General features: G+C 31.9%; 1 protein-coding gene across 1 annotated transcript in view; it reads left to right on the plus strand.

The window, feature by feature from the left end:
* Positions 1 to 317: 317 nt before the first annotated feature.
* LOC108906972 (cytochrome P450 4C1-like) overlaps positions 318 to 17,671 on the plus strand; it is a 19,418-nt gene continuing 2,064 nt past the window's right edge. Inside the window, exons 1-10 of the mRNA XM_018710428.2 lie at positions 318 to 367; positions 432 to 607; positions 4,452 to 4,649; positions 7,899 to 8,084; positions 8,137 to 8,203; positions 8,279 to 8,405; positions 10,596 to 10,674; positions 11,416 to 11,513; positions 13,722 to 13,790; positions 13,848 to 14,013. Of these exons, the coding sequence (XP_018565944.1) occupies positions 433 to 607; positions 4,452 to 4,649; positions 7,899 to 8,084; positions 8,137 to 8,203; positions 8,279 to 8,405; positions 10,596 to 10,674; positions 11,416 to 11,513; positions 13,722 to 13,790; positions 13,848 to 14,013 (1,165 nt within the window). The 5' untranslated portion in view covers positions 318 to 367; position 432. The remainder of the gene's footprint in view (positions 368 to 431; positions 608 to 4,451; positions 4,650 to 7,898; positions 8,085 to 8,136; positions 8,204 to 8,278; positions 8,406 to 10,595; positions 10,675 to 11,415; positions 11,514 to 13,721; positions 13,791 to 13,847; positions 14,014 to 17,671) is intronic.

A 17,671-nucleotide genomic window follows, 5' to 3' on the forward strand; every position in this document is an offset into this window, starting at 1 on the left:
TTTCAAAATTTAACACTCATCTTGAGAGGCCGATATTTCTTCAACGGTTCATCCCAGAAAAATCGGCATATTTTAGGATCCTCCACACGTGCCTGCTCTGTGTCGATAGAGCTATGAAACACCCAAAATAAGTTGCATTCCAGACGTCATGTAAAGAGACATAACATTTTCTAATTAACTCTGTAGTATAATGTAAAACATAAGTGCACCATGTAATTTTCTTGTTTCCTTAATCGAAAACAGAGTACAACGCGTGTATAACTCGCCTTTTGTGTTATTAGTGCCCGTAAATTAGCCATTCGATAAGAAAATTATCGAGTAATTACACACGAAATTTATTGTTCCATTTACAAGTGTATTTTTGGAGGTAGGGCACATACTAGCATATATTAGTGTGTCTAGGGACTTGGTCTAGATAGTTGTCTTTCTAGGATGGTCTGGGTTGTCGAAAATTTGACTCTTGTGCTGGTGCTGTCGGTGCCGGCTTTGTGGTACCTCAGTTACCTGTGGAAAAGGAGGAAGCTGTACATTTATTCCTGGAACATCCCCGGTCCATTTGCTTTGCCCTTCATAGGGGCGGCATATAAGTTTATAGGAAGCCCTGAGTGTAAGTGTTCCCTAATTCTTAGGAGAAATATGTGTAAAAAAATTAGGGAGGTCATTCTTCGTTCTTTTGTGTGGTTGTTTTTATATTTTTAATTTAATTCCGTTTTTAACGCAGAATATCAGACAAACTCTCTGACCATACATTTCGTTGCAAAAAAAAGCCAAAAACACTGAGACATTCCTTTCCTAAACACAAACTAATAATTAACTAGGCATTATTATTTTGTAATATTTGTTCTCTAACCGTCACAAAATTATGACATCTTTTGACTGTCAGAGGCCTCTACGGTTGACATTTTTGACAGAAAAAATGGTATCTTATCAACAAAAGTATTTACTTTTAATTCTAGAATCTAAAGCTGACACTTTTAATCTTGATTTAAAGTGTCAATTAAGTTTTAATTTATAAAAGTTTTTCAACAATATTTACAATAATTTTTGTTTATCCTCATTGATATTAAACACACAGTTTGAACAAGTATTAAAATTAAATAAACCACTGAAGAGAGAAGTACCATTATTTATTATTTTACACAACATTATTATAGAACAAATCTGTTTATAACCTCAAATAATGTCTTTAAAATTTTAAAATCATATAGAGTAAAAGTCAGAATTTTTATTTTAAAACTTGTATTAGGACATTATTTGAGGTTATAAACAGATTTGTTTTATAAAAATGTTGTGTAAAATAATAAATAATGGTACTTCTCTCTTGAGTATTTTCGAGTTTTTTAAATTTATTTACAGTTTAGCGAATACTACAGGTTTTGAACCCACAACAAAGCACCCTATACACCAAATCTAAGATGTTTGTATGATACTCATTTTTTCGAGGGGCAAAACTTTTTATAAAGAGTGACATTTTTCGATACAGTCAAAAACAAAAGAGTTTCTCCTCTTGTCAACTCCATCCGTGAACACACTGTATATACATTATTAATAAACTTTATTGTACTTAAATTCTCAAGTTTTTACTAAATCATTTTATTAAAAAACTAAACAAAATAAAAAAATCTTATTATTTGCTTTGTTTAAAATTGTTTATTAACGAATTTTTGCATAAAATTTTCCTTTTACATTTTTTAGATAAGCCATTTCGATGAGAAATTCAATTCTTTAAATAATTTTTTCTATAAACTATACCGAAATTTTGCTTCGTTTTCGAGCTAGAGTTAAAAAACTGAAAGGGGTACATTTTCACCTCTATATCCAATTTCCAACTATTAATTTAATAGCACTCTGCCTTTTTTTTCATTCTAAATAACCATTTAAACGATTCATGCAATAAAAACCCATCAACGTTGTAGTTCCATACCACATGACATAATCAATAGCCTAATAATTATTTTTATGGATTTAAATAGGAACATTATGGCGATTACTGTATATCTAAGTTATTTACTTAAACTTTACCGGTCTTATAACTACCATGAAAGAAGTATCAAACAATTTTAATAATGCAAAATAAATAGCTCTGTTTGCTATTATGATAAAATTAAAATTGATCGGCGAAAAAATTGTATTTAACTTGGCAGTAAAACAGATTTAATCCTGCTTTAATAGACTCAGTTGCGCCTCGTCTAGAAATGCTATTGACGATTTTCAAAAGCCATTTTGTTCGTCCCTTAATTACACAACTTTGATACAACCGACTTCGTATCTCTTACCGTGTGTGTCTCATTTGAAATACAAAAATTTTCGTGGTTTGAAGTTACTAAAATGTAACGTCAAAAACAAAACACTGTATAATATTATTGAATTTGTTTTAATTTTAGGATGTAGGTCAGTTTATGCTCTTTTTACGAAATCAAGGATTTTATGAAAATTTATTTTATTTTATTTTTCTTAGTCGTGTGCATTTTTTAAAGAAATTTCACAATTTTTAATTTATGGTTTAATTATATTATTCAAGATGGCTAAGTGGAAAAACACAGGGTGTTTTTAAAAGAAGTAGCAAGAATAGTACCAGTGTATGTAGAGCCAAAAAATAAGAAATAAATTAAAGGAGGGGATTGAAATTCACATTTTAATTTTTTTCTTTAACATGAGGATTGCTAGAGACACGAAACTTGGTATGAGCATCCTACTAATAAAGAGATAACCCCATTGCAATATTTGATTAGAAATTTTTTATATGAGGCAAATTATTTAAAAGTTAAAAATATTTATTGGGAAGATTGATTTATTGCGCAACTTTTTTACCTCTTGTAATTTTTTGATAAAACCGATAGTTTTCTAGTAAAAAAAATTAGATGCGTCATCGTTCACTAAAGGGGTAATTGCGAAAATTTGTAAAAATAAAGTAGATGGACGTCATAACAAATAAATTGTTATTTATCGTATTAATAAATTGACACTTTCTGTCAACGAATAATTAGTACCAATTGATTAATTTATTATCAGAATAATAATAATTATGACAAATAATATTTATACCAATGACGTGTTTTTGGAATCCAGAAAAAATAGTAAGATTTTTGAACGAAAATCTTCCAACATTACTTGAGGATGTACCCCTCGCTACACGTCAGGTGATGTGGTATATGCACGATGGGGCGCCTGCAAATAGTACACTTGCCGTTAGACAATGGTTAAATTTAAATTCGCTGGATTGATCGTGGTCGTGATGGCCCTGTTTGTTGGCCTGCACGTTCACCTGACCTAACGTATACGGATTTCTTTTTGTGGGGACACATAAAAAGTATTGAACTGTTTGGGCGAGTGCGTTATAATTTCAACATACGTATTAGGTATTAAATTTAATTTTGCATTTCTTGTTTTTCGTTTGTATTCAATTTTATTTCAGATAAATAACTTTACCTAATACATGTCCCATAGTCATAAGTTATCAAACATTTTTCATTAATTAATAGCAAATTATTCTTAATGTTATTATTAAATTACCAGCTTATTGACAGAAAGTGTCAATTTATTAATATGATAAATAACAATTTATTTGTTATGACACCCGCCTACTTTATTTTTACAAATTTTCACAATTACCCCTTTAGTGAAGGATGACGCATCTAATTTTTTTACTAAGAAACCTATCGGTTTTATCGAAAAATTACAAGAGGTAAAAAAGTCGCGCAATAAATCAGTCTTCCCAATAAATATTTTTAAATAAATAATTTGACTCGTATAAAAAATTTCTAATAAAATATTGCAATGGGGTTGACTGTTTCACTCCTTTATAAAATACGCCAATGATCGAGAAAATATTGAAAAGTTGTCTCTTTATTAGTAGGATGCTCATACCAAGTTTCGTGTCTCTAGCATTCCTCATGTTAAAGAAAAAAATTAAAATGTGAATTTTACCCCCTCAGGGGTGCAACTTTCATATAAAGTATTTTTACTTCAATCCTCTTGTTTTTGGCTCTACATTCACTGGTACCATTTTTTCTACTTCGTTGAAACACCCTGTATATAATTATATGTATATAGGCAAACATGTCGATTTCGATAACTTTTAAGTTGGGATATGCGAATGTGATAATAATACTTCACTTCTAAGAGATTGTAGTGTCAATACGCGTTCTGATTTCGACATAAATAAGGCGATTGTTTGTGGTGGGGCGCGACAGAATGAGAGCTTATCAACAGGTGGTGAGTTTAAGGTGCCTAGCATTGTACTATTAATAACGTATAAGGTATAAATAGAAAATAGACGCAAAATTGAGCCTTGAGGGACACCAGAAATTGCAGCTACCTAGTATCGAGTTTTTTTTCCATGAAACCGAAGAATCGCCTTCTTAATTTTATGACACTTATTTATAATAGAAAGTGAATTTATATTAATAAGAAAACAATAAAAAAAAATAGTAGAGTATATCTTCTTGCAGATATCTTGGAGAAACTTATAAAACTGGTGGAAAGGTACCCCAGCCCCATGTCGATCTGGCTGGGCCCACGGCTGTTTTTCTGTCTCACTGATCCGCATCACGCCGAAAAAATCCTCACAAGCCAGAAGTGTTTGGGCAAGGACCATTTCTACAAGTTCATGATATACAACATCGGCACAGGACTATTGACAGCACCAGGTAAGTGGTTTTAATACAGGACGATCTTTAAATACCGATAAAGAGGTTGGGAACGGCAATGGGGATATCCAATTTGGCGCTCATTAAAAAAAAAACAGAAGTGGCAAGTTGTTTCTTCTACTAACCACTTGAATTCGATTTAAAAAAAAGATAAAAAATAAGAAAGGGAACAAAAATTTTTCTGTTTTTATTTTTAACATCCAAATGAAAAAAGATGGGTCAAATATCTCTTTAGTCATAACATTCCTCAACTGAGATGCGAATAGTATGGAATAAAAAACATTCAAAGCAAAAATGCGCGCCATTATTCTATGGCTAGAAATTGGCCTCAATGATTTGGGATCGAGGGGGATTATCCCTCTTTATCCTGCCTCATCTCGTGTAGGCCTGGACAGCCTTCGTAGGTGGGCCCCATCCGTCGTCTACCCCGACCGCAAATGCGGCCGGTGTAGGCGCTTTGTGGGACCTCCTTTTGTCCTGGCTGGGCCCCGCCGGCTAGGGCCCTTTCTTCTGGCGCTCTTCTTGCTTCGCCGGCTCGTCTGTGTAAACCCCGGGGGTTGTGTCATGTTTATGTGTGGTATGGTTGGGTAGGGCAGTGCGGCTATGCAGCCTGGGATGCGCTTTGCTAAGGTGGCCCTTAGGCTAGCGCGGGAGGGGAGGGTTAAGGAGGGTATGGGGGGGCAAAAATGCAAAATTTTAATAATCGCGAGCTAGCAGACATTCATTTTGTGTAGATATGGATTTTGTAATAGGAGAGCACTAGCGGCATAAAGGGAATACCAACGGCGATATCCGAATCGGAGACAACCTGAAAAAGAAAAATAAAAAAGTTATTGGATAATTTATTGTATAGGATAATTATTTTATTTTTATTTTACAAAAATATTAAGAACAATAAATTTTATATTTAATAAATATTTAATTTTTAAATAATAAGTTTTTCGTTATTTTTGACAAGTTCTTGAGTTGATATAATTTTCAAAACAATCGGCCCATACATACTTAAAATATAGATAAAAGAGGAAAATATGTTTTCAACTTTAACACTCTGTAGAACGAAAAGGAGCAATAATTGATTAAGGCATGTTTGGCTCAATCACTATATTTTGAAGTTAACAATATAACATTAGGTTGTGTACCATTATTAATGACTCACCCTGTATAACTTCTAAATATAAATCAATATTTTGACGAAGACGAAGCATTTTATCGAAGTAAATCTAGAGTCCATTTGTATCTGTAAAAAAACCCATTTCTATCATAGTTTGATGTTTACACTTGAAAATTAGCATCAAATTGATTTAAGTTATTTCCAAAATTATTTGGTGATCTTCCTTCACCGCACAGTTTTCTAAAAGATCCATTTTCCGTTAATCGTCTATGGACCGTAGAAAATACGTCCAAATTGCATCCGACTCGGATATCGCCGTTGATATTCGCTTTGTGCCGCTAGTGCTTTCCCATTACAAATTCCATACACAAAATTAATGTCTATTAAAATTATTATTAAAATTCTGCATTTTTTCTTTAGATTTTACTTAAGGACGTTCGAAACACCTCTTCCGGGGCGGGCGGTGCGGAGAGTATGCCTATGTTTATACACGGGAGTCTTGTTGCAGTACCAACCTTACATAAATTAATTTCAGCGAACTAAGTATGCTATTTAGAATGAAATTTATACAACACATATTAGCTTGCATATTTTTTTCGTGTTTAATACACGTCAGTTCACTTTTTATTTGAATAAAAGCGTCTATTTATTCATTACGAGCTTGTAAAATTATGGATGAAATCTGGCAACATTGCCATGGCGTGGTGGTAAAAGTTGGGTCAACTGTCATTACTGTCAACTTTGCGCGAATTCCGTAAACATGAATGAACAACCAAGGTACAAAGGAAAAGTAATGACTGAAAAGTAATATAAAATGAGTGTAAAACAGAATGTGGATTGATGAGAAAAAAATAAAATGTGCAAACCGAGAATCCATATGATAACTATCAAGAAGTTCAGTGTATGATAGTGAGACGTCGACTTGTCAAATTGAAGATTATGACATAACATCTATACTGTTCGTTTTGCAAAGAGATCCTTTCAATTTTTGTTTCAAATTGCTAGTATATTGCTTTAGATCACGAAAAATTTATTTAATATTAATTATTACTACATATATTTTCGACTGGAATAATTTTATAATCTATAATCGAGCTATTCAAATACATATAACGCATCAGTCGAAGCATTAAATACAGCGTACAGTGTTGCCATATTTCCTTTCATTGGATCAGATGTTTGTTCAAATTTGTCAAAACGTTATCTATTCATTCCATTATCTCAATAATTACATTGTAAGTGCATATTTTTATTGTTTTAAAATGTTTAGTAATATTTAATTCTTTAATTACAATTTTATTTTTCCGATCCTAACCATTTTTAAGAGCAATATTCACGTTTGATTAAAGTTTTTTCCCAACTCCCATAAGAGCCTGTGTAAAAGAGCATAATTTTTAAAATCATTTTTCAAAAATATTACGTTGTCAATCGATCTGATGTTTTTACACAAGTCAGTTTGCATATTTATTAACAGATTTCAATTGCTTTGAAAACATTCTTACCATTTTTCTTTTAGTATCGAACCTCCTTAATATCCAATACAACACCGTAAAGTGAAAGCAAAAATTGAAGTTTAATAATCTGTCAAATTAATTCAAGTAAACAAACGTTTGTTTTCATGGCCTACTAACCTTATTCATGTAATCCCTTTCCATTCTTGAGATTATGTAATAAAATTTTAAAATCGATTTTTCTTGGAAACGAAGCATTTTATCGAAGTAAATCTAGAGAACATTTTTTTTGTGAAAAACTCGTATCTGTCATGTTTTTATGTTTAAATTTGAATATATTGACATGCAAAAAATTGGGGGCGCATTTTACCCGCGAGCCCTCCTGCCTGAGACACCCCTGAATAAAATTTTTGAACAGTTTCCATGTAGTTCTTTAGAACATTCATTGGGTGTCCAACAAACCAAAATTCATAATGATACGTTAATGAGTTTTGGAAATATTTTGAAAAATATGATCTCCTGAGGCCCCTTTTAGGGGGCCGTAGCCAGCTCCCTTAGGAAGCATTTTCCGACCCTTGTTTACAGGAAAAAATAATCTCATTTTTGATCATTGAATCTACTGCTAAATTATTGCACTGTAATTATGGGACACCCTGTATATAAAGGTATAAAACGGACGTTTCTTAGTCCCAAAATGGAAGAAGCACAGGAAGCTGATAATGCCGTCCTTCCACCAGAAGATCCTGGACTCTTTCGTGGACATCTTCACCGAACAGGCCACCGTCTTCACGGACATACTGAGGGCGTACGCCGGCCGCAAGAACATCGACATCAGCAAGCCTGTCTCAGCGATGATGCTGGACATAATCTGTGGTAAGGTCCTTTCCTTCACAAAATGTTCCCCTGGCAAAGTTTTCGCTTTCAGAAACCGCCATGGGACTAAAAATGAATACCCAGAGGGAAGGCAACGTATTTGCGACTCACCTGGACCAGTAAGTGTTAAGTGGATGCGTTCATGGTTCTTGGCGTTCGACAAATACTCGACACGAAGTTTTATCGTGTTTCAGAATGATGCTGATCGCGACGATAAGGGTATTTGCGGTGTGGCATCACTTAGATTGGACCTGGAGGTTGTACCCCCTCAGCAGGAAGCTTGACAAGCACCTGGCAGGGATTCATGAAGTCACCTCCAAGGTATGGTCCATGGAGACTATAATCTAACCAAATTAGAGGGCGCTAGTGTCCTATATGCACCGAAATAGTGGAGGGGCGATAAAGAAAGCGGCAGTTTGTATTAAAAATCAGTCATGGCGTTTTTGTGATGTGTTAAAAATTTTAAAATAAATGATGTAAGCTACTTTGAATTAGAATAAATAAATGAAAATATGTCGGTGTACAAGGGGCACTAGTGGCCCTAACGGTAAAAACTATAACTAATTTCTACTATTACATTGACAAATTTTGTCAATTTTCCCGGATGAGTTCGTGCTCCTTTTAGACCAAGCAAATTAAATTTTTACTCGAAAATAGTCCTATCCGCGAGATTATTGTAAAATTGTCTAAAGGAACATAATACAAGACATCTTTCATCTCGTGAGTCAAAAAATTTTATTAGCTAACTTTTCTATATAAACAAATAAGTGAGGAAAACAGTTTTTTCACTTTGCAGGGAAAACCATCAATTTTAGCGAAAAGTGACTCACAGACACTTGTAGGGAGTAAAATTATCTACACAATGAGACTTGTTAAATTAAAATCGGGTAATAAACAAAAAAGTTATTGCGAAAAACAAAAAAAGTGCCCATTTTTTAATTTGTTTGTAACTATTGCATTTATTCTTAAAATTTTATAAAACCTATGACAAGTTGAGGGTTTTGTCATACTTCAAAAGTGTGCCAAAAGTGGGCGCTGTAGGTGCAATAGTTTTCGCACAATTCTATTTGTTTATAGCGGAGGCTCCAAAAGTTATGAACTTTAAGCCTCTGTACAGACGTTAATTTTCAATCAAACATGATTCTGAAAGCGTCATTGTAATCTTAAAGACGCAATTAAGCGACCTATTAAAAAATATCACCGTTTTTTTGACATTAACATTCTCAAATTGTCCATTAAAAAGCCGTGCGTTTTTCGCTTATAAACAATTTGATTAACATTGTTGCTATTTATGCTACGAACATAGATGCAATGGATAACTGGCAAAAAATATAGTTTTAAAATAAAAAAAGTACCCTCTACGACCAACAGGAGCCAAGATAAGATTTTTTTTTTAAATCGTAGCGCAGTTGTTTATAAATATTAATACTTGAATTTTTCGCAAAATACAGTTTACGACGTAAACTACGATTTAACGTGAATTACATTGAAAAATGTGTAAAATTAACGACTCACGAGCCCTTTAAAAAGAAGGTACTCGCTAAGTAAACTGTCCGGCGGCTGGCGGCGTGGTGATGGGGAAGCTCGTCTAAGCGGTCGCGCGCGCGAGAAAAGTTAGTTCAAATTGATGCGCGCTGTAAATTTTACAATATCTCGGCTTCTATTCATCGTAGAAACTTATTTTTATTTTAAACTGGGGTAGCTCGACGAAAAAATAACAATGGGCATATTTACAAATTCGTAGAATAGCCCTGAACCCCAGAAAAAAAGCATCTTTTATACTTAATTTCTTTTAATTTACAAAAATGTCACAAAAATTATTGTTAAATGAAATATTAATTAAAATTTCAATTTCGGAATTATTTTACTATTATTAAATAAATAAATGAAGCTATCGTTCATTTAAAAAGTTTAAGTTACTCTCTTTACAAATTAAGGCAAAGTAAATTTGTTTTTTCAATACTTTGTTAGCTATTTAATTACGATTTAAATGTAAAATTAAAGTAAAAATTCACAAATTATTTTTTTCTCTTTTATTTTCGCTAATTTTCCTGGTGTACTTGTCTAGTCTCCCAGGTATGGTCCGTCAAAAGGTTGTTCTAATAGAGTTCTCCAAGAAAATAATTGTTTTTGATTTTTGGTAGCGAAAAAAAATTTCGACATTTGCGAACAATTCATATGAAAGACCCCACTCATTTTTAAAAGTCCTATACAGGGTGTCCCACCAGGAATGTCACTATGTGAAAGTGATCCTCAAATTTCTCATAGAATCCGAAAATGCCATAATATATAGGGTGTCCCATTTAAAATAAGAAAGTCCGGCATAACCGGAAGTCCCATAAAGTTCTAAATATTTTAGCTGTGTTGACCCTATTGCCTTTGCTAGATTGCCAAATTTTTAGATTTATCGGATCAGTATTTTCCGTGATATCGATAGTGGCGATTCCTGGTGGGACACTCTGTATACATTGCTTAATCCCCTTTTTATCATATTTTTTCAAATACTTGAAGATTATAAGAAAGAAACTTGAGGTTTTTGAGAAACAGAAAGAAAACAGGAGGGATTCTTTGGTGGCTGAATTGGACGAAGGTATATACCCATATTTTATACAGGGTGTTCCACAAGCTCCATGACAAACTTTGACAGATGGTAGCTGGTAAAACTTATACACAAACAAATATTTTTTCTTAAATGAACATAGGTCCGGTTCGTTTTTGTTACAAGCATTTTAAAATATATAATTTCATATTTCACTCAAAGTAGCCTGATAAATAAAAACAATTGTTGGTATAACAATAATAATTATTATTTCTGTTTAAAATTAAAACGTTAACTAAACTTCAAAAGACCTACAAAACTAGCCCTCGAGCGTCAAAAAATATTGATTAGATTAAAAGTTATAAACAGAAGAAGTTTATTTATGACTTTTGAATTAAACATTTATAAATTGCGCTATTATTACCAGAACGTGTTGGCATCGCATCCTCTCATTCCTTATCACTGTCTAATAATTCACACAAAATCTGGAATCGGTAAGTTGAATAGTTTACAAGTTATGGCCTTATAAACAAATTAACTAATTATTGTCTGGACGATCCCGAGGATCTTCCACAATCGGACTGAATTTTTTCATGGTAGATTTCATAATAATACATTGAAATCTATAATTTTTTTTAATTTTAAATTTGCAACCTGGATTTTTTTTATTTTTTAGCCTTAGTTGCAAAATGAAATATACGACGCACGAGCGTGATATAGTTACCATCTGTCAAAGTTCGTTATAGAGCTTGTAGAACACCTAGTATATACGGTACAAGTGCTTTCTTGTAGGTGGAAAGAAAAGACGAGTGTTTCTGGATTTGATTCTGGAGAATTCTGAGTTCACAGAAGAGGAAATCAGGGAGGAAGTCAACATTTTTCTTGGTGCTGTAAGTTATTTTGAATCGATGAAGGACAAGTACCCTCCTAACCTTTTAGACCGATCGAAATAACTCATTTAGAGGAAAAAAAAAGAAAATTGTTACTTGGATTTTTATTAGTGGAAATGGTAAAGGGGCTTATAATAAACGAAACAAAAATAAATAAATGCGTGAGCAGGGGCGGCGGAGGGTTAATTTGGGGGGTTGAAAAGTTGTGAAAAAATGTATCATGGGGGTTTCTGGCGAAAGTTGACGTCATACAAAAAAGTATCCCACACAAAAGTTGTAGATCATGCAAAAATCTACAACTCTTGTAGAGGTCACTTTTAAAGATAATCTCACAATTTCCGAGAAAAATGCGAAAAACATTTTTTTTTCTGAATTTTCATTTTTTATTTCTCATATCGGCAAAAATAATTTAACTTTAACGAAACTTGGTGAAAGTACACCTTTCTGTCTCTTAAATAACCACACATTTTTCTAGATGTAAAAATCAAGAGGTTTCCGAGATATTAATTTTTTTTTTGGTTTGAAACACTTTTTTTCAAAGAAAAATTCTACTTAGAAAAATCATCGCACAGAGTTTGCCGGTAATCATTATTTTCATTTTGACATATACTTTTTGGTGAAATAAAAAAGTCTGTAATCACAGTTCAAAAACATGCTTAAAAATGCAAAAAATAAAAAATTACTTGCAACAATGAATGTTTCAATAATTGTTGATAATTTGTTTAAATTAAAAAACATTTAAAAACTGAGTACACCATTTAATTCTACGGACAAAAAATAAAAAAAACTGTCTCATTGTTTGACCCAAAACTTTATTTTTGTACAGTATTGCTATAAATATCTAAGTCGAATGCACAAATGATAAATTATCTCTGGATGATTTGAGATTTCAGCAATATGAAGTATTAATTGCAGTCTATTGTTGACGCGAAATTTTGCAAAATCGTTTTATTTTTCTTGCTTTATTTGAAAACGAATTTTAAAATAAATTGCATATTTACATTACCACTTTTTTCGCTCTATCCAATGGCGTCAACATATTTGCAATCCGACGTTTCGTCTTCGAGGGGCCACATCAGATTAATTTTTTTAAATATGTTGCTGGTATTCGCTTAAAAAGGTTTTTAGGTATAATTTAAAATTTTTCCCGAATACGGCTCTGAACGCTTTCAAAATATCTATTGGATGAAGTCATAACAGTATAAAAGTCAATACAGCACAAAATATCCAACAATTTTTTTTACTACTATTAAGTAGCAATACTAATTAAAAATAATAAAATATTTCAGAAAAAAAAAAATAAAACGATTATCCAAAATTTTGGGGTTTCGGATTTCGCGTCAACAGTAGACTGCAACTAATACTTTGTATTGCTGAAATCTCATATCATCCAGAGATAATTTAACATTTAAGCATTTGTAATTCGACTTAGATGTTTATAGCAATACTGTACAAAAGTAAAGTTTTGGGTCAAACAATGAGACACAGTTTTTTTTTATTTGTTTCCGTAGAATTGAATGTGTAATCAGTTTTTGAATGTTTTTTAATTTAAACAAATTATCAACAATTACTGAAAAATTCATTGTTGCAATTCATTTTTTAATTTTCTGCATTTTTGAGCATGTTTTTGAACTATGATTACAGATTTTTTTATTTTACCAAAAAGTATACGTCAAAACGAAAAAAATTATTACGATGCGATGATTTTTCTAAGTAGAATTTTTCTTTGAAAAAAAAGTGTTTGAAACCAAAAAAAATGAATATCTCGGAAACTCCTTGATTTTTTTATCTAGAAAAATGTGTGGTTATTTATTACGCAGAAAGGTATACTTTCACCAAGTTTCGTTAAAATTAAATTATTTTTGCGGAAATGAGAAATAAAAAACAAAAAAATCAGAAAAAAAACTGTTTATCGCATTTTTCTCGGAAATTTTGAGGTTATCTGAAAAAATGATCTCTTCAAAAGTTGTAGATTTTTGCATGATCTACAACTTTTGTATTAGATACTTTTTTGTTTGATGTCATCTTTCGCCAGAAATCCCAATGATACAATTTTTCAACCCCCGAAATCAACCCTCCGCCTATCCTGCTCCGGTATTTATTTTTTTTTTTTCGTTTATTATAAGCCCCTTTACCAGTTCCACTTATAACAGTCTAGGTAACAATTTTTTTTTCTCCAAGTGTAATTTGGTTGGACTATTTTTCTAGGGAACTGACACGTCTAGTACCACCCTATGTTTCTTATTAGAAATGCTAGGATTGTATCCTGAAATACAGGTAATAAATACTACGATCGCTTATCTTTGATGTGTTACAAATTTGTGCTATTTACAGCAAAAGGTCTACGAAGAAGTCATCGACGTACTTGGGGAAGAACGTTCTGTGGAAGCCTCGGACTTGCCCAGGTTCATGTACTTAGAGAGGGTGATAAAAGAAACCCTGCGTCTCTTCCCGGTTGGGGCGTTCGTTGTAAGAAGCATAGGAGAAGACATAAATCTGGGTAAGAACAACATTGTATCTATCCGTGTGTTGTCCATAGTATAGAGGCTTCATAAATGTTTACAAGCTACGTGATTGTCGAGTTTAGGCAACCACCATTGCAGGGCTGGTGCTGGTGCATTGAATCTAGCTGCAAAACAACTAGTTACCCTGATAACGAAAAATCCCCCAATCTTGTCGTCACCAATGTTAATGATTCGTTTACAATGAACAATGACAAAGCATTGCGTCTACGCTGGAGATAATGCGATCGCTGATTGGTTGAATAGAATATCCGAAAAATTTGAAAATTTAACAACATAGCAATGTCCCTATGGCGAACACAACTAAAATATCTCGAACCCTCCAGCACTTCCGGTTATACCGGAAGTCGACACCAACTTCGTTATTTTAAGTGGGACACATTATTGCATTTTCGAATTCTACGTAAAATTTAAGGGTCACTTTATTAGATATTCCCTATACCTAGAAGTTACAGATTTTGAGATATTAATTTTTAAAGAAAAAATTTGACAGATGCAAGGGTCCGCGGAGATGCTAGTAACTCTTTTTAGGAGCGTGATATCAAGCGGATTTTTGGTACCTGTAATGGGCATAGGTAACGCTAAATTATGGTATACCAACAAGTTAAAACATTTAATACTAGGTGGTTCATTTTTGATGTTACATTTTGATAACTTCAAACAGCTATAACTTTGTTAACTTAAATGGAACGCCTTGTATTTTTTTACTCTGTTGTATGCAGATTGTAATTTCCTTACAAGCCATATAAGCATTGTTTGCCATTACTACTTTTAGAGATATTTGCAATTTTCTATTTTTTAGTCACTTTTCCTCGTATCAAACCTGTTGTCAAATTGGCCACTCCAAAATAATTAAAATAACTTGACATTTGTCAAGTTAGTCAAATTATTGTTATATCTGTAATAGTTTTTGCTGAAAATTCAAATAAAAATTCCGGGGGATCGTTTAAATTATACTTATAAGGATTATTTTAGTTTATTTGTTATTTATGGAAAAAAGCAGCCGATTCTCTACATTCCCTTGAAATTACTTTGTTTGTTACACTTTCCATAAATAACACACAAATTAGAATAATCCTCATTAGTATAATTTAAATCATCCTCAGACATTTTTATTTAAATTTTCGGCAAAAACTTCAGACACAACAATAATTTGACAACTAACTTAACAAATGTCTCGTTATTTCAATTGTTTTTGGAGTGTTTCTGGTCATGGCCAATTTGACAACAGGTCTGATACGAAAAAAAGTGGGGGAGGGAGCATTCGCTCCGAGACTGAATTTGGAGGTTCAAAATGCGAAGGTACGAAAAAAATTGCATTATCTTGGTTTCTAATGAACCAATTTCGATTTTTTTTTTAATTCGATGTCTCGCGAGCCAAGGGATTCGAATATCGTAATGCCAACTCTCCAATTTCCACATATTTTGTTACAAACAAGTTTATTATTTATGCATTAAATATACTGTATATTTTACCCTATGCTATTGTTCTTTTGCCATGAAAAAATTTGTTTACGTATATATTTCAACACTCTGAATATGGACGTATTTAGTTATAATTATTANACAAAAAAATATTGAAAATAAATTTTTTTGTTAAATATCTGCAGATAAAATTAAGAAAAAATAGTACTTCAAAATTATAATTTTAGAAAAAAACTAAATTGCAAATTGATAAATATAATCTAATTGTTTAAAAATAAAAAAAGAGTGTTCATTTTTTAAAAAACCATTTGAAAAGTTGAGCTATCTTTTCTACGCAAAAAAATTTTCAAGTGTCTAGATGCTTTATTTGAGGCTGTGCAACATTTTGAAAATTCGAAAAATTTTTTTTCAAACTTTTTTCAAAAAATTATTTTGCGAAAACTATCCAACCGATTTTAATAAAATTTGGTGTGTTATTTTATTATACTCTAAAGTTTTTTTTACCAAAATTAGAATGCCCTCGGAGCAATAAAAATATTTTAAAAAAATTATCCAAGAAACTTGATTATTTTACCTTTTTTTCATCAATTATTTCTATTTTGTAACATCGGGTAATAAATTTAAAAATTTCTTTCCTCTTCAATATTCTTCCAAGATGCATAGGTTCCAAGATATAAGTAAAAAACTCAGATGAAATGGGTTTTTTAAAATTTTTTAAACATTTTTGCAATTTTGAAAATATTCCAGACTTCGCCCAGGTCTAGGGATATACACTTTTATTTGTTGTACTGAAGGTAAACCAGAAAAATTTGCTTGCCCTCTCTCACATCCACCTCAAAACCGATCCGCCTGGTCTATAAAGAGAATATAAGGAATTAAATTCCCAACAAACGTTGTAAAACGCCTTGATAGCATTCAGGGTGCACTGATTCACCTTGAGGCAAGGATTCGAAATGCATAATTACAGTAAAGTCGAAAAAAAAGCCAGTGACTTTGACATTGGATCGAGACCGATGTGTTTTCTTGGGGCGTGGAGATTCTTTGCCAATTTATAGGCTATTGATTATAGAATTTTGAAAGGAACTAACTGTGACATTCAAGATATTTTATTACATGAATTGTTCAAATGGTTATTCTAGATGACTAGAACTCTAATTTATGTAAACTGTCAACAACTATGACAAGTAGTTTTGAACGATATATTCAAGTCTTAAAATTAATTTTTAGCAAAAATGAAATGTTCGAATAAAAGTATCGTATATACTCGTATCTGCTTCTCTATTAGTAGATCTCAACGTTATGTACCTTTTCAAATTTAATTATAAACTTATAGTTAGATAAGTTATCTAATTATCAGTTTAATTAAATTTGAGAAAGTACATAATTTTGAGACTAATCAAGAAAGAAATACATCCAATATCAGTATAAAAAAACAATTCACTTTTTATAAACCATTGATTTATTAATATTAAAATAACCTATTTTCACTGAAAAACTGTTAGTTCACATTAAGCTAAGATATATTTCTAATTAATTTATAATAAAGATGCGAAATGTAATATTACAGTCAAAATAAATTAACATTCGAATAAGATTTATTACAAAACTATGAACTTATTATTATTTACTCTTCACACTATATATGCTAGGCAATATCCAAAACTAGGATTAGTTCATGGCAAACGATATTTATTTAGTCCAAATAAATCCTTTTTTCAGTGTAGTTTAAGTAACAAAAATGATTATTTATAATCATTTTTTATAATATTATTTACAATGAGACTTCAACTCCAGGTTCTAGTAGTATGTCGCATCATGCCCTTTTAATGGATTAGTCAGATAATATTGAGCCTCCGGTAATTGAAATGGAGCGGTCAAGTCATTTTGAGAGAAATGTGAAAATTAGTAAACGCGAGGGGAATAATTATCCAGATTTTATATATGTTACTAAATGTAATAACTGTACAATTACTATAAATATTCATTCATGATAATTGATAAAATGTAATGATCATCAAACATTTCTATTTATTTGTTCACAAAATATGCATTTATAACTCGGAATCGCTTTTTTCCCTAGGGAGGTAAGTTACTTCACTTACCTTTCGTTGTCCACAGCAACTTCCACTTCTACGGTAAAATCCACTTGCCTCCTTAAAAACAATATATTAATAGTCTATTTACTATAGTGGGAGCAGATAAACAATTAAA

The sequence above is a fragment of the Anoplophora glabripennis genome, unplaced genomic scaffold, assembly GCF_000390285.2.
Source record: "Anoplophora glabripennis isolate ALB-LARVAE unplaced genomic scaffold, Agla_2.0 scaffold59, whole genome shotgun sequence".
NCBI classification, from domain to species: domain Eukaryota; kingdom Metazoa; phylum Arthropoda; class Insecta; order Coleoptera; family Cerambycidae; genus Anoplophora; species Anoplophora glabripennis.